This window comes from Mustela erminea, chromosome 18, assembly GCF_009829155.1.
Source record: "Mustela erminea isolate mMusErm1 chromosome 18, mMusErm1.Pri, whole genome shotgun sequence".
Lineage (NCBI taxonomy): Eukaryota > Metazoa > Chordata > Mammalia > Carnivora > Mustelidae > Mustela > Mustela erminea.
In genome coordinates, this window is record NC_045631.1 from 26,785,751 (window position 1) to 26,800,876 (window position 15,126).

The window sequence follows — 15,126 nt, forward strand, 5'->3', positions numbered from 1 at the left end:
TGATGGTTTGGTTTGCATATTTTGTGGAGTGATTACCACAATAGTTCAGCTAATATCCATCTTCTATGGATACAATAAAAAGAAAAGAAAGATGAAAAATGGAAAACATTTTTTCCTTGCTATGAGAACTCTTAGGGTTTACTGTATTTATAGCTTCCTATATTTCATATAGCAGGGTTAGCTGTAGTCATCATGTTGTACATCACATCTCTAGTCCTTATTTATCCTGTAACTGGAAGTACGTACCTTTTGATACCTTCCTCCAGTTCCCTCTTCTTCCACCCTGCGCATCTGGTAACAAGTGTGATCTCTTTTTCTATGAGTTTGTTTGTTCCACATATAAATAAGATCATATAGTATTTGTCTTTCTTTAATGTTTTTCAATTAGCATATTGCCTTCAAGTTCTTTCCATATTGTTTCAAGTGATTGGATTTCTTCATTTTTCATGGCTGGATAATATTCCACCGCATGTGTTTATGTGTGTGTGTGTGTGTGTGTGTGTGTGTGTGTATCACATTTTTATCCATCGTCCATCAGTGGACACTCAGGTTGTTTCCATGTCCTGGCTATGGAAAATAAGGCTATGAACATCAGTGTGCATATCTTTTTGTGTTCATGTTTTTATTTCCTTTGGGTAGATTCCCAGAAGTGGAATTGGATATTAACCCATTAACAGATAGATGGTTTGTGAATATTTTTTCCCATTCTGTAGGTTGTTTTTTCACTTTGTTGATGGTTTCTTTTGCTGTGCAGAAGCTTTTAAATTTATTTTTAATTTTGTTGCTTGTATTTTAGGTGTCATATTTTAAAAATTATTACTAAGACCCATGTCAAGGAGCTTTTGTTCCTGTGTTTCTTTCTAGAGTTTCATGGCTTCAGGCCTTACATTTAAGTCTTTGATCCATTTTGAGTTAATTTGATGAGTAATGTAAGATATAGGGCCAGTTTCATTTGTTACATATGAATATCCAGTTTTCCTAGTAACATTTATTGAAGAGACTTTTTTCCATTGAGTATTCTTGGTTCCCTTGTCAAATATTAGAGGACCATGTACACTCACGATTCTTTTCCATTGGTCTATTTGTTTATATGCCAATTCCATACTGTTTTGAAGACTATAGCTTTATATATAATTTGAAATCAGGAAATATAATGCCTCTTGCTTGTGTTCTTCTTTCTTAGGATTTCTTTGGCTATTTGGGGTCTTTTGTGATTCCATATAAATTTTAGGAAATTTTTTTTCTACTTCTGTAAAAAATGCTATTGGAATCTTGATAGGGATTGCATCAAGTCTATAGATAGCTTTTGGGTAGTATTGACATTTTATTTTATTCTTTTAAAGCAAGTCTTTTTTAAAAAATTTTATTTATTTGTTTGACAGAGAGAGATCACAAGTAGGCAGAGAGGCAGGCAGAGAGAGGTGGGGAAACAAGCTCCCCGTTCAGCAGAGAGGCCAATGCAGAGCTTGATCCTAGGACCCAAGATTATGACCTGAGCCGAAGGCAGAGGCTTTAACCCACTGAGCCACCCAGGTGCCCCAGTATTGACATTTTAACATTAATTCTTGTAATCCATGACCACAGGATCCCTTTCCATTTATTTGTATACTTCTTTGAGTTCATTGATCAGTGTCTTGTAGTTTTCAGAGTAGAGATCTTCCATCTTGTTAGTTATATTTATTCCTAAGTGTTTTGTTATTTTTGATGCTATCGTAAATGGGATTGATTCACTTGTTGCTTTTTCAGAAAATTTGTTCCTAATGTGTAGAAACACTACTGATTTTTGTATGCTAATTTTATAACCTGCAACTTTACTGAATTCATTGTTTAGATCTAACAGTTATTTGGTTGAGTCTTTAGGATTTTCTATAAATAAAGTTATGTTATTTACAAACAGAGATGGTTTACTTCTTTTCTTTCCAGTTCTGATACTTTTTATTTCTTTTTCTTCCCTGATCACTCTAGCTAGGACTTCCAGTACTATATTGAAAAAGAGTGGTAAGAGTAGGTGCCATTGTCCTATTCCTGATCTTTTTTTTTTTTTTTTTAAGATTTTATTTATTTATTTGACAGAGAGAGATCACAAGTAGATGGAGAGGCAGGCAGAGAGAGAGAGAGAGAGAGAGAGAGAGGGAAGCAGGCTCCCTGCTGGGCACAGAGCCCGATGCGGGACTCGATCCCAGGACCCCGAGATCATGACCTGAGCCGAAGGCAGCGGCTTAACCCACTGAGCCCCCAGGCGCCCCCTATTCCTGATCTTAGAGGAAAAACTTTCAGCCTTCCACCATTGAGTATGATGTGCTTGTCTTTAGTGTGTTGAGATACATTCCTTATATGCCTAATTTCTTAGGAGTTTTTAATCATGAATAGATGTTGAATTTTATCAAATCCTTCTCCTGTGTCAGATTATCAGATGATTTTTTTTTCATTTTACTAATGTAATATATCAAACTGATTGCTTTGTGTTATGTTGAGCCATCCTTGCATCCCCAGGATGAATCTCAATTAATCATTGTGAGTGATCCTTTCTAATGCGCTACTGACTTTGGTTTGCTAGTGCTTTCCTGAGAATTTTTCCATCTTATACTCATTAGGGATATTGGTCTGTAGTTTTCTTTTCTAGTGCTGTCATTTTCTGGTTTTGGTATCAGGACTATGCTAGCCTCACAAAATGAGTTTGAGAGTGTTCTATCCTCAGATATTTTTGGAAGACTTTGTTTGTTTGTTTGTTTTTTAAGATTTTTTTTTCACTTATTTGCCAGAGAGAGGCACAAGGAGAGCAGGAACACAAGCAGGGGGAGAGGGAGAGGAAGAAGCAGGTTTCTTGCTGAGTAGGGAACCCAATGCGGGGCTGGATCCCAGGATCCCGGGATCATAAACTGAGCCGAAGGCAGATGCTTAATGACTGAGCCACCCAGGCGCCCCAAGAATTTTTGGAAGAGTTTAAGGATTGGTGTTAATTCTTCAAAAGTTTGGTTAAATTTTTACAGTGAAGACAGTGAAGCTATCTGGTCCTTTGTTTTTCTTCAGTGGGAGATTTTTGATTACTGATTCAATCTCCTTACTAATAATTGGTCTATTTAGATTTTCTGTTTCTTTGTTATTCAGTCTTGGTAAGTTGTGTTTCTAAGAATTTTTTCCTTTTCAGCTAGATTGTCCAGTTTGTTGATATATAGTTGCTCATAGTAAGTATAGGCTATTCTGATGTCTGTTAAATGATAATGTCTGAATTCTCATTAGAAATGATCAGTTAAAAAATAGGACTTTCAGAGTAAGTTCATAGAATTTTTCTCTTTGACTCCAACTAGTTTTTTTTAACTCTAAAGATGATTGAACCTTATCATTTATACCTTTTACCATGAGGTTCAAGTTATAGGAGACTTTAGCACATTCAAAATCAAATCTAGTTTTACTTTTCCCTTGCATTTAAAAAAATCTTCATGTTTGCCTTCCTTTCAGCTAGTAAAAACAAAGCTTTTGTGGTATTATGTCGCATTCAACAAAATGAATCAGCATTTAAAAACTTACATGGCATTACTGTTATGATATGAAGCATAATTCCTTCTTGTCTTCTGAGAATCTCCAGAAGAAACCTGTTGAGAACTAATGGTCAAGTAGTTTCACGTTGTACTATAAATAAGTCTATAAAAAATATTTCTGGATTTTTAATCTCTTGGCCAGTCCTCTTGTTTTTCAATCAGAATTCAGCTCAAAAAGGATATAATTGTGGCAGAGTGAATAGGTTTTTTATGGCAGGCTTGTTAAACTGGCTGAAACTTAATAGTATTTAGAAAAACACAGAAATTCTTGATATCTGAACATCATAATTGGAGTTGCATATGTTAATACAGATCATTTTAATTCAGCGTACACTCCCACTCATATACTGTCTTCCTCCTCCTAAGTGTCCTCATGTAAAACTACAACTGTGGGATTTTAAAGGGGGAGGGGAAGTCATAGGTGAAGACAGCTGGATCATGGGCCTGTCCTTTGTGACTTTATATTTTCATTCTTTTGCTACTGAGGAAAGATGAAGCAGGCACATTTCAAAGGAACAGCTGACACAACCCATACGAAGTCCGTAATTATGTCAGCCACTCTTGATTCTTTGGAGTTTGTGGCTCTTCTTTTACATGTATGTGGCAGAGGTCCAGTTTACAGGGGTGGCTAAGAAGTGGGTAAGTGAAAATTGGGAACATGCCAAGCATATACTAGAGAGGGTCCTCATTCAGTTTCTTCCAGCTCTCTGTTTTCTCCCTGAACTGTGTTAGCCAGTTGATCCTTATTTGATTGAAGAAGGGTTACTTTTAACTCCCACAATTGGGTTATGTTGTGAACAGTGAGACCTATATTATTGTCTTTAAATCTGACGAGGCTGCTACTTAGTACAGGCCTGTTTACTACAGTGTCTGGAGAGTTAACCGTGCATTTTAGGATTGTGGGGAAGGAAAGGGCTGTTGAAATCTTTCGTTGGTAACATACGCTGCCATTGCCTAGAAAGGAAAATCTAGGAGATTTTTTTTAAAAGCTTGTGTTTAATTTGTTTGGCAAATACATATTTCCTTTTGATACATAAGGAAACCTTAACCTAGAAAAAGGGTATTTACTGGTGCTATAGGTAGGGAATATCAGCTAGCCTTTTGAAATGTAGAAACTTGAAGGTTTTGTTTCATTTTTGTTTAGTTGGTTTTTGGGGGTCAGTAGAGAAGCCTTTTAAGGCATAAAGGATGAAGATAAAACTTTCAAATGTTTTACAACAAATTAGCTGTAGTCTGGTATTCAGAATGAGATGGCAGACTGCTCAGTGTTGACATAACATACACTGAAGAGCCACTCATGTCTAGATGTTCCAGATGGTCAGCTGCTGTGTCAGAATCATTTGAACTTTTGGACTGTATCGTGTGCCCTGCCTAATGAAGAAACTTAAAGGAAGTTGGGTACTGTATGGTAACAGTAACCTCTTCATTTTGGAAGCATTTGTGGGCATATTGAAACGTACGGGAGCTTCCATTTTCTGATCCTTTCTGCACGGCATTACCATGTTATTGAGATTGGAGTCTTTGAGTGGTCTCAGGTATTTAAATTAGGGTTCATCAGAGTGCATTGTGAGCTCCAGTAACACTTTGTTTCTGATATAATTTGTGAATCATGAAATCAGATAAGGTGATTTTGACTAATTTTTTTTGTCATTAATGAAATAGAATAAAATAAAATGCAGTTTTGCTGTTGTTTCTGCAAATAAGCAGCTTTGACATGAGCTAGGAGCTTGTTAGAAATATGGAATCTCAGGCCCCATTCAGACCTACCCCGCCAGAATATGTATGATCTTCATTGTAACAAAATCCCAGCATTAATGTTTATAATACATTGAAATAGAAAAGAGTAAGGTTGATGACAGAAAAAAAACACCTTCATTAAATTATTGTTTCAATTTATGTGTATTTATGTATACACCAGCTTGCACCTTAAAATGTATTTCTATAGGTCATGATTAAGAAAATTTGAACATCCTCTGTTCAAATAACAACATCCTATCTTTGGTTGTGGTCACATTAACTATAAGAGATTTTCTTGCTTTGCATTGACACCATTTTTGAGGTTTCTTTGCTTTTTTCTTCAATCTCTCAATACTTCCAGCTCACTTTTCTCTAATTAGTATCTCTTCCCTCTCTGTTCCCTCCTTTGTTTCTTTTATGCACCAGTCCTCAGAATTGTGCTCAGTGTTGTCAAAACCTTTTACCCTAAGTTTCTGTTTGTGAAACTCAATCCACTGGCAGATGAATGCTAATCAATTAGCAGGAATTTTTATTTTTGAGGTGTTTTTAGCCCCAAAGTTGAAAAAGAAAATACCCAGGTTTTGCCAGTGTGCTTTCATTCTCAATCCGTGTCTCACTTCCACATGTCAGATGCTATAGGAACATTTGATTTTGTATATAATTAAATCGGCCCATCTTCTTTGTGTGCAAATACGTGTAGCATGCTAGAAATGGCTGTGAATAGAATATTAGTAAGAAATACATGTATCCATGAAGTCTGACTTTGCATCCCCAGTTATATTTAAAATAAGCAATTGTGGCTGTCATTTCTGGTATTCCGACCTAGCCCAAAGCAGGCCAGGTGGAAGAAGCAAGCCTCTATCACTATTAAGAGAAATGCTGATTTTCTGGAATGAGACCCTACATAGAAATAAATCATACTACTTTTACTTAGTGTTTGTTCCTTTGGCCAGCAATACCCAGTTCAATGTACTTTAAATGAGTAGCTTGGAAAAGACATGCTTTCTGTGGCCCTGAGGCTGCAACCAAGAAGAGTGAATAATGCTTATCAAATTTTTTATTGCATTCTCTCTAGCTGATTTTAAACATTTTGTGTTCTACAACCACACATCTGTTGCTACTGATCCCACTCCTTTCTCCATCTAATTATTCCATTTAACCTGTACTTTGTTTTAAGTGCCTCTAAAATGAAATTTATTTTATTTTACTTTAGAAACCCTACAGGGGTACTCCAGAAAAGGGGGAGAAAGAGACCATTTTGAAATTGCTAATCCTATGAAAATTAAGGGACTTGTTATTTCACGTCTATCTGTTTATTGGTTATATCAGACTCATTAGTATCTGCAGCAGAATAGCAAATGATTACTAATTTTTTCAGTTATTTTATCCATACTCTATAACCGTATGATATACATGTATTTGTTAATGTGAAATGAGTTTTCCTCTAATTTTTTGTGCATTTTCCCCCCTTTTCCATGAAGGCCTTATCTGTTTGGAGCGGGGTGTTTTTCCATAAAAGCTCCATGGTGAGTCCCAGTTCAGTCCCGCATGCCTAATTCATTTGCTGTACTCTCAGAAAGTAACTCTGTTTTGTACTTTTGTTTTCAGTTGCATGGCCTGATCACAGATAGATGCACCAAATTACTGAATAATTTGTAGAGTGGAACATGAATGTTGATATTTAAGCTTTACAAGAGCAGGCATTTTGGTTTCACTTCATTTCTTGAAGTGTCTATTAAAAAAAAATCACAGATTGGGGCGCCTGGGTGGCTCAGTGGGTTAAAAAATCACAGATTAATATTTAAAAATAAGAAATTAGAAGGATCCTCTCATAATGCTAGCATATGTTAGAAGACAAGGCTAACACCCAAGTTTAGAGCTTCGAGTATGATAGAGAAGCTCCCTACACATTGTGCTGAACATTCAAAGATATGATTTATTTTGAAATATAAATATATTTAAGGTCTACTAAAAATACCCTATAAATATTATTGCATTTTATTTGGTACCAAAGGAATAGAGTTAGTTCTGACGTTCTTTTCTGTTCTTTATTTATTTAGAAGTTTAGGTATTTAAGGATCCACATAATAAGGAAATTTGTGATTCAAATAAAAGCTCCTAAATAATTTATTATTTTGAGTTATTGGCACCTCCTCACTGTAACTTATTTATTTAATAAGTTCTTATGTTACATTGCCTAAAATACAATTTTATCAGTCTTAGATATGATGGTCATGGAAAAGAAACAGCATATTTAATACTTTTATGTAAAGATGCAAAGTAGAATATTTAGGAGCTCGTATATTTAACATATGGCTAAGAGTCAGGGCTCCAGTATCAGATCATCGAGGTCTTAAACCCCATTTCACACACTACCTCCCTATATGATCTTGTGTAATTTTCTAAACCCTGTTTCTTGGTTTCCTTATCTGTTAAGGAGTTACCAGTAGCATCTACGGTATGTGTTCATCATGAAGATGAAATGAACTGACAATATAAAGTGCTTAGAACAGTGCTTGGCACATAGTAAGAGCTCAGTAAATGTTAGATGCTTCTGCTGCTATTTCTTGTTTTAGGGAAAAATACCATTTTTGAGAAGAAGCTTTTAAAAATTTGATCATATGTTTTTGTTTTTGTTTTTTCACTTTTAAGAGTTAAATGAGCCAAAAGGGAATTTGGGGCAATATAAAGTATATCAATTTTATAAATGTAGACAGGATACTTAAAAGAGTTCTGCACGTGTGTGTGTAGTTCTCATAACTGCTACTGGGAATTGTTCATACTGTCCCATTATCCCAGGGAAAAGCCCCTCAGCTGTTTTTCTCCTGGACAAAAAGAATCTGAAATAGTTCTTGAAGGTATACTATAATTTGATGCAAACTATTTTCAGTGGTCATCTGCCACAGGAACATCTGAAGATTTCATTATCATATAAGAATAGGGCGACAAATCATAAAAACCTCCTTGAAATGCAGCCTCAAAATTAGGACACAGATTGTGAAACTACTCTAAAGAAATTCAGCATATAAATGAGTAAAAAATCCATACAAGTCAATCTTTATTCTTTTTTTTAACCAGATTTCTTCCCCAAACAAACAAGATACATGGATCTTATTTAGAAGCTTGGATGAGCAGTTTTTAAATGCCAGATTCAACATAGGACAACATTTCTTTGTAGACCAAACTTAAAATTAGATTCCATCTTAGGATAAATTTCTCATTCTCTAAGTACAAAGAAAAAAAGGGTTAGTATGTTAATAGAGATTGAAGTTTTAGCATAGAAGTAAAGACGGAGTAACTAATGTTGTATGTGAAATCAGAAAACTCCATTCCTTCAACAGCTTATGTGCTCCTCAAATTTAAGCAAAAGCACTTGTCAACCAGAAATGATTTGAGGTTGAAACAAGATTAAAAGAGCCAGATTAAAGAAAGGGATATATGAAATATAGTAGACTTTTAAATCATTGCCTGTCCCTTAGAAGACTGCTCTGTGGTCTGTTTGATGCCATCGTTAGCTCACAAGAAACTCGTTTTTAGTCACTTATACTAGCCTAAAAGATCCTCCTTTAAAATACGTTCCTTTACTAGTGGTGCATGTTTTTCCCATTAAGATCTTAATGAAACTTCAAATTAAGGCAGCAAAATGAATATAAATTTGACAACTTCTCCTAGCTTGTTTATAAGGGTTTCTTTGTTTTAATAGTCTTTGCTATTTTTCCTTGATATTTAGCATTCAACCTGTGGATGTTTTTATTTACCATTATGAAATAAAACATTATGCCAAATAAATATGTTTATAGTATTTCCAGTTGCAGTGTGATATTTGTATTTTAGAAGAAAAAATGGAATGGACATTTCATTCAATTTTTTAAAATACTTTCAAGTAGCAACCTTTGTTTTTAGCTAAGATTTTGCTCTTGGTAGATCACAATTTCTACTAATTCTCTATTCTTTGATAAACTGGTTTGTTTAAATTCATGCAGTTGCAGTGAGTCAGTTTAAAATAATGTCTGCCCTTTTGATAACAAAATAAGCTTGTTGGAAAGTTGTATGGACCGTCTTCGACATTTTAGCCATTTTATGAACTCTGGGGATTATGCATCCTCCAGGATATTTGAGTCTGAATGACTGTAAAATATTGTATAATATTTTATATAATAATAATATAATTTATATTATAGTGTTGTAAAATATTATAAAAGAATCACACATATAACATATTTTTAATACAGAAATTTTAGGAGAAATAGCCATTGTGAACTTTTTAAAATGAATTTTGCTCCCAATATTACAATTAAGTAATAAGTATTTATTGAGCTCCCAGTGTACATGTAGTATTATGTTTAAACTGCTGTTATTTTTTAGTTGCTTATCAAAAGAAAAATATATATACATAATAGTGTAGATGAAAACCCATTTGAATATATCCCATACTCATAACCTGGGTTTGTGTTATATCAGGTTAATTTAAAGAAGAATTAAAACTTACATATCAAATTATATTTAAAGTTTTAATTAGTGCTGAGACTATTCAGTTTATATATATGTAAATAGTTCATTTAAACTAATCTTGTTCTTTTGAGGATATTTAAAATATTATAAATTCATTTTTGAAAGAAAAGTTTTATATAAAGAGGAGAATCTTCTTAAGTTTACATTAATCTGTTAGATCTTTAAGAATAATTTGTGATAGAATAATTTTAGGTATATTATTAATATCTTTATTTAAAATAAAATACTTTCAGTTTCCTTCTTAGTTCTTCTCTTAGAAAAATAAAGTTTAGAGTGAAAAAAACCCTTCTAAATTCCTTTTAAAAGCTCAGTCACAGTGAGGAATATAAAGATAAGATATTTTTTTTCTTACATGTAAAGATATTATAACATACCACTTGTAATTCTTACAACAATATTGTATTAACATTTACAGTGGAAAAGGAAAGAAACAGTGCTTCTATCCCAATTTAACTCTTTCCATGTTTGTGTCCTTTAAACAAGGCAGTGGACGTCATTGCTGCTTTTCATGCCATGTGCAGATACTCCTCTTACGTCCTATTCTATGGGATGTAGTAGATTTACCCAGACGGACATAATTTTTCTGTAATTTTAAAGCAGATATTATTAGAGTTTTGCTTTTTTCTCTTTGCAGTAGGATGTAGAGAGAAAAAGAGGCTAGAGAAATTTGATATGTTAATCTGACTGGATTATATAATACAGTAAAAGCCAATGGGGTAACTTCAATAGTCTTTGTAAGTATTTTGAAAGAGGTCATAATGTTAATAGCCGCAGAACTTATGATAGCAGTGAAAATGATTCTCATGCTATAGTTAGGTGGTTAAGTCTCCCAATAGAAGTGAAAAAGAGTAAAACTCCTGAGTTTTAATTTAGTACCTTGTTTTGTTTTTCTTTGTTTTACTTTTTATTATGTTGTTCTCTTGTATTGAGTTTAGTAAATATGATATTTTTATAATCATTATTTTGCCCGGTAGGGCAAAAATAATAAATGGAAGTTAAAAATAATAATGAAAGTTGAATTCATTCCATTTTTCTTTTATACACTGCTCACAAATTAAGCCAAATTTTACTTTTCATTTTTGAACATGAGGCTATTTATGATGGACTCAGGGGAGTAAGGAGCAGGAGTTCTCAGAGGAGTCCATGAGCTCCATCAGTATGTTTTGTTTTTCTTTAAAACCATGATCAACACAATTAAATTTCTGGGTGCCATATACATTGGAATTTTATTTTTTATATTGGACTATTTAATAAATTAATAAATAAATGTGAGAAGGCCTCCAAACACTCACAGGTCTTCTTTTAAAACTTGCAAATGTTTTGTAATGGGATTTATTAAGCCCCTTTTGGAGGATAAAGGGAGATGTTGAGAGGAAGACAGGAAAAAAGGTAGTATTGGAATGCTTTTCTAAAAGGATTGGGTCACCAGTATAGAAGTGAACATGATTTACAAGGCTAGTACTTTTATCTTTTGTTCCTTTCACATATGTATCATTTTTCAGTGTTTTATTTTTCTGCCAACAAAAGGTTATTTTGCATTAGAAATATATTCTGGGTTATTTTGGAAAAGTTCAGTTCTGCCTCCATTCCAAATTCCTTGTTAGTCCTTTTAAAACTTAAGATAAAGGGCAAAATGAATCAAAGTGAAATTTTTCTTCCCTTGTATAGAAATACTTAATTAGTGATAGTCTTTTCTTTATATTATTTCTCCTTTTAATTTTTCTGAAAGTCTTCTAGACACATATCTTTATATTCTGTTTTGTTAAATACCACAGTGGTCCCAAATGTAGTTTGATGGTAGAAGTGACTTGCTATGAATATGTTCACCAGATATGCTTCCTCCCCACTAGATAGCACTGTACCATGGAGGAGAATAGCAAGCTATTCTCAGGGATGAAAACTCTTTGGGAAGGGGCAGAGAGGGAGAGAGAGAGAGAGAATCCCAGGCAGGCTCCACACCCAGTGCAGAGCTGATGTGGGGCTTGATCTCATAACCCTGAGATCATGATGTGAGCCAAAATCAAGAGTAGGATGCTTAACTGACTGAGCCACCCTGGTACTCCAGGGATGGAAACTGTTTTAATCACTCACTAAACACAGACTTCTGCTAATGTGATTTATTAAGGCCCCATCAGAGGAAAAAGAAGAAATAGTGTATAAAAATGAAAATGATTGGGACGTCTGGGTGGCTCAGTTGGTTAAGCGGCTCAGGTCATGATCCCAGCGTCCTGGGATTGAGTCCCACATCGGGCTCCTTGCTTGGCGGGGAGCCTGTTTCTCCCTCTGCCTCTGCTGCCACTCTGCCTGCCTGTGCTCGCTCGCTTGCTCTTTCTCTCTCTCTCTCTGGCAAATAAATAAATAAAATCTTAAAAAGAAAAAAAAAGAAAATGATCATTCTTTACATAATTTTAAGCATACCTTTATCATAAGATACTTATTCCCTGCAGGAGATAGTGAGTTTGTGTAAAATAATACCATGTTGATGCTTTTTAGTTGTGTGTTCAGAAGCTGAGTTGTGTGTTATGTTATAGAAGTATAAGAGGTTTTAGCTTTTGACATCAATTGATTAGACTGGAAACTAATAAACACATACAGAATATATTTTTGCATGGCCAAAGAATAAATTGTTATCGTATTTCTACTCTTTATTACTGTGTTATCAAGGAACTATCTTGCCTAATAGCAACCGTTTTCAGTTCTGTTTAGGAGGCATACTTTATATGTGCCATAGTCTCTCTGAAGAAGTGTCATACCCACTTGTTTTCTCTCTCATTGCTTACCACATGTCTTAAAAAAACAAAAACAAAAATAGCATTCAGTAATTTCCAAAGAGCTTTGAATTTGTCCCTGTGAAGCTTATTTGTACATTATAGTATTATTGTTCCCTGATGGTGATTCTAGTAAAAACACATAGTTAAGTAATTGGAAACACCTTTCAGTAAATTCTGGAATGGCTTTTTTTCTCCTTCTCTCTCCAACCTCCCCAAACTCTTTAAGGGTTAAAAATGGCCAAAGGAACTAAAAAATGCTAGTTATAGGAACTTATTGGCTGAGTGATAGCAGTTCAGTGATGGTGGAAATAAAGGCTTTGAAGGAGAATTTACACTCTAAGGTATTACAGCAATGAGCATCATGACTAGAAAGTGTAATCTGATGGCGGTTACCCTGATACCTAGGAAAGGTGTGTGTTTGTTCTGGGGTAGGTGGGATCAAGGTGTGGGAGTCTTCTTTTCTACTGGTAGGTTATTGTAGCTGTGGTGGATGAAACCAGGAAGATGTGAAACTTTCTAGAACCAGATTCATTTCATCAAAACACTTTTTTTTAAAAACCATGTCTCTTAATTCGCTGTCACTGGAAGTCTGACTGTGGCTGGTGTTGGTAGGTTAGGCTGGGGTGTGGTTTTTATGAGTAATGATGTGAAGTGATTTAGAAATGTTAATGATGAAAAGAAGAGGCCTTTTCATATATGGTAAGGGCATTACCATAGATTTGGCACAAAGAGAGAGCCAAAAAGACCAGTCAGAGTGGACTCTGACCCAAACTTTTTGCTTTCTGTAGGAGGAAGATGTCAGAGCAGAAGGCTGGGGAAATAAAATACATGGAAAACTTTCAGGTGTCACAGGGACCTGGAAACTGAAATTACCAAAACACAGTTTGGTGTTTTGGAAAATTAGGTGAAGGTGGTGTGCCGTGTAGAAGACAGTTAACCCTGTTGAGTACCATCATACGGGAAGGCACTGCCGTGATTATCTTATGCACTTGCCCTAATACAGTGGTTCTTAAACCTGAGCATGCACCAGAATTTCTTGAAGGTCTTGTTAAAAAAAAAAAAAAATTACTGAAACTAAAAGCACAGATGATTAGGCCCTACCCCCAGAGTTTGGAGTGTGGCTTGATGAATATTTGTATATCTAAGAAGTACTCAGATGGTACTTCTAGCCACGGAGCCCACTTAGAGAACAAAGAACAAGTAATAAGAAATATAACAGAAATAAATAACAAATAATGTTTAAAATAACCCTATGAAATAGGCGTTACTATTTTTATTTTACATATTAGCCATCTGAGCCCCTAGAAGTTAAATAACTCAACCAAAGTCACATAGCTAAGAAGTGGCAGCATCCAGGTTTCTTCTCGGCTCCCAAACCCAATCTTTCTCCACCTAATCATACTTTACTAAAAGATAAAGAGATAAAGGACAGTGAACAAAAGAAGGTAGAAATGATGTTATTTGACACTGGAGACTGAGTAGCAGTGTAGGAACATCAGAGCTCTGGTGTCCAGACTGGGCTGTGATCTTGACCAGGATGCAGTGAGGCTATTTTCTGGTGTGTGAATTAGAGAAAGTCTGACCACCATTTATCTGAGGTGGCCAGCAGAATTTCCAGTGAGCTTTGAGGTGGCCTTTGCCAAATCAGAAGAGAAATACTAGAATTTCACAGAAGATGAAAGGTTGATATTAGAAGTGATGGTATACAAGCTAATTTGGAGAAAATAAAGAGGAAAGCAAGTACTTTTTTATGGTAGTTACATTAGTGATTTAAGGCGTCCTTAAACATGTGAAGAACAGAGCAGAAACACACATTGTTTTCACAAAGCCTTGAAGAAAAAATAAACAAATAGTTTAATTAGTGGATATGATTGCATTAGAACATTTGAGCTTCTCCCCCTACATTGTATAACTGTATGTAGCATTGTGGCTGAACCATTTGCGGGGTTTCATTCTGTATCATCTCATTATTTTCATACATGCCGTCTCCATTCAATTGTCCTGTCAGTCCCACATCTTATATATCAAAATGAAATGATAAATGATTTTATTACTGTGAAATACTTACACTGGTTCTATTGTTCCACTTTAAAATCTTCAAGGAAATGTTATCCATCTGAAAAGAAGGGACTTTGATTTCACCAACACATACCTCAAAAAGGGGTTAATTTTTATTGTTCTTATATGTTACTATCCAGAATTCTGTACTAATTTTACTTCTACTGCAGAATATAGTTTTACAGCACCAGTTATCATTTAAGGCAAAATGCATGTCCACTTCTCAGAGGTGAAATTTTAAAGAAAATAATGTTACTGTCTTGAGGTCTGTGATTCCATCATAGTTAATTGTTTTTTACTATCATTTTATTTTTTAAGCAAAGTTAAACCACCTCCACAAATTTCACCCAGCAAATCGATGGGCGGAGAATTTTGTGTGGCTGCAATGTTCGGGACATCCAGATCGTGGTTTGCAAATAATGCAGGTCTGAAAAGAGAAAAAGGTATGGAGCTTAATGTAGATTAAACTTGCCACTTTTAATTTTTGTTTCTTGAGGGAAAGTCATAGT

At 34.7% G+C, this 15,126-nt stretch overlaps 1 protein-coding gene across 12 annotated transcripts in view; it reads left to right on the top strand.

Moving 5' to 3' along the window:
• The window catches only part of BCAS3 (BCAS3 microtubule associated cell migration factor), a 587,541-nt gene that overhangs the window by 270,861 nt on the left and 301,554 nt on the right, over positions 1-15,126 (top strand). For 9 of the 12 annotated variants that reach the window (XM_032320065.1, XM_032320063.1, XM_032320069.1 and 6 more), the window contains exons 17-18: positions 6,758-6,802; positions 14,936-15,060. In XM_032320065.1, the coding sequence (XP_032175956.1) occupies positions 6,758-6,802; positions 14,936-15,060 (170 nt within the window). The remainder of the gene's footprint in view (positions 1-6,757; positions 6,803-14,935; positions 15,061-15,126) is intronic. The other 3 variants (XM_032320066.1, XM_032320072.1, XM_032320071.1) reach the window with 1 other exon arrangement.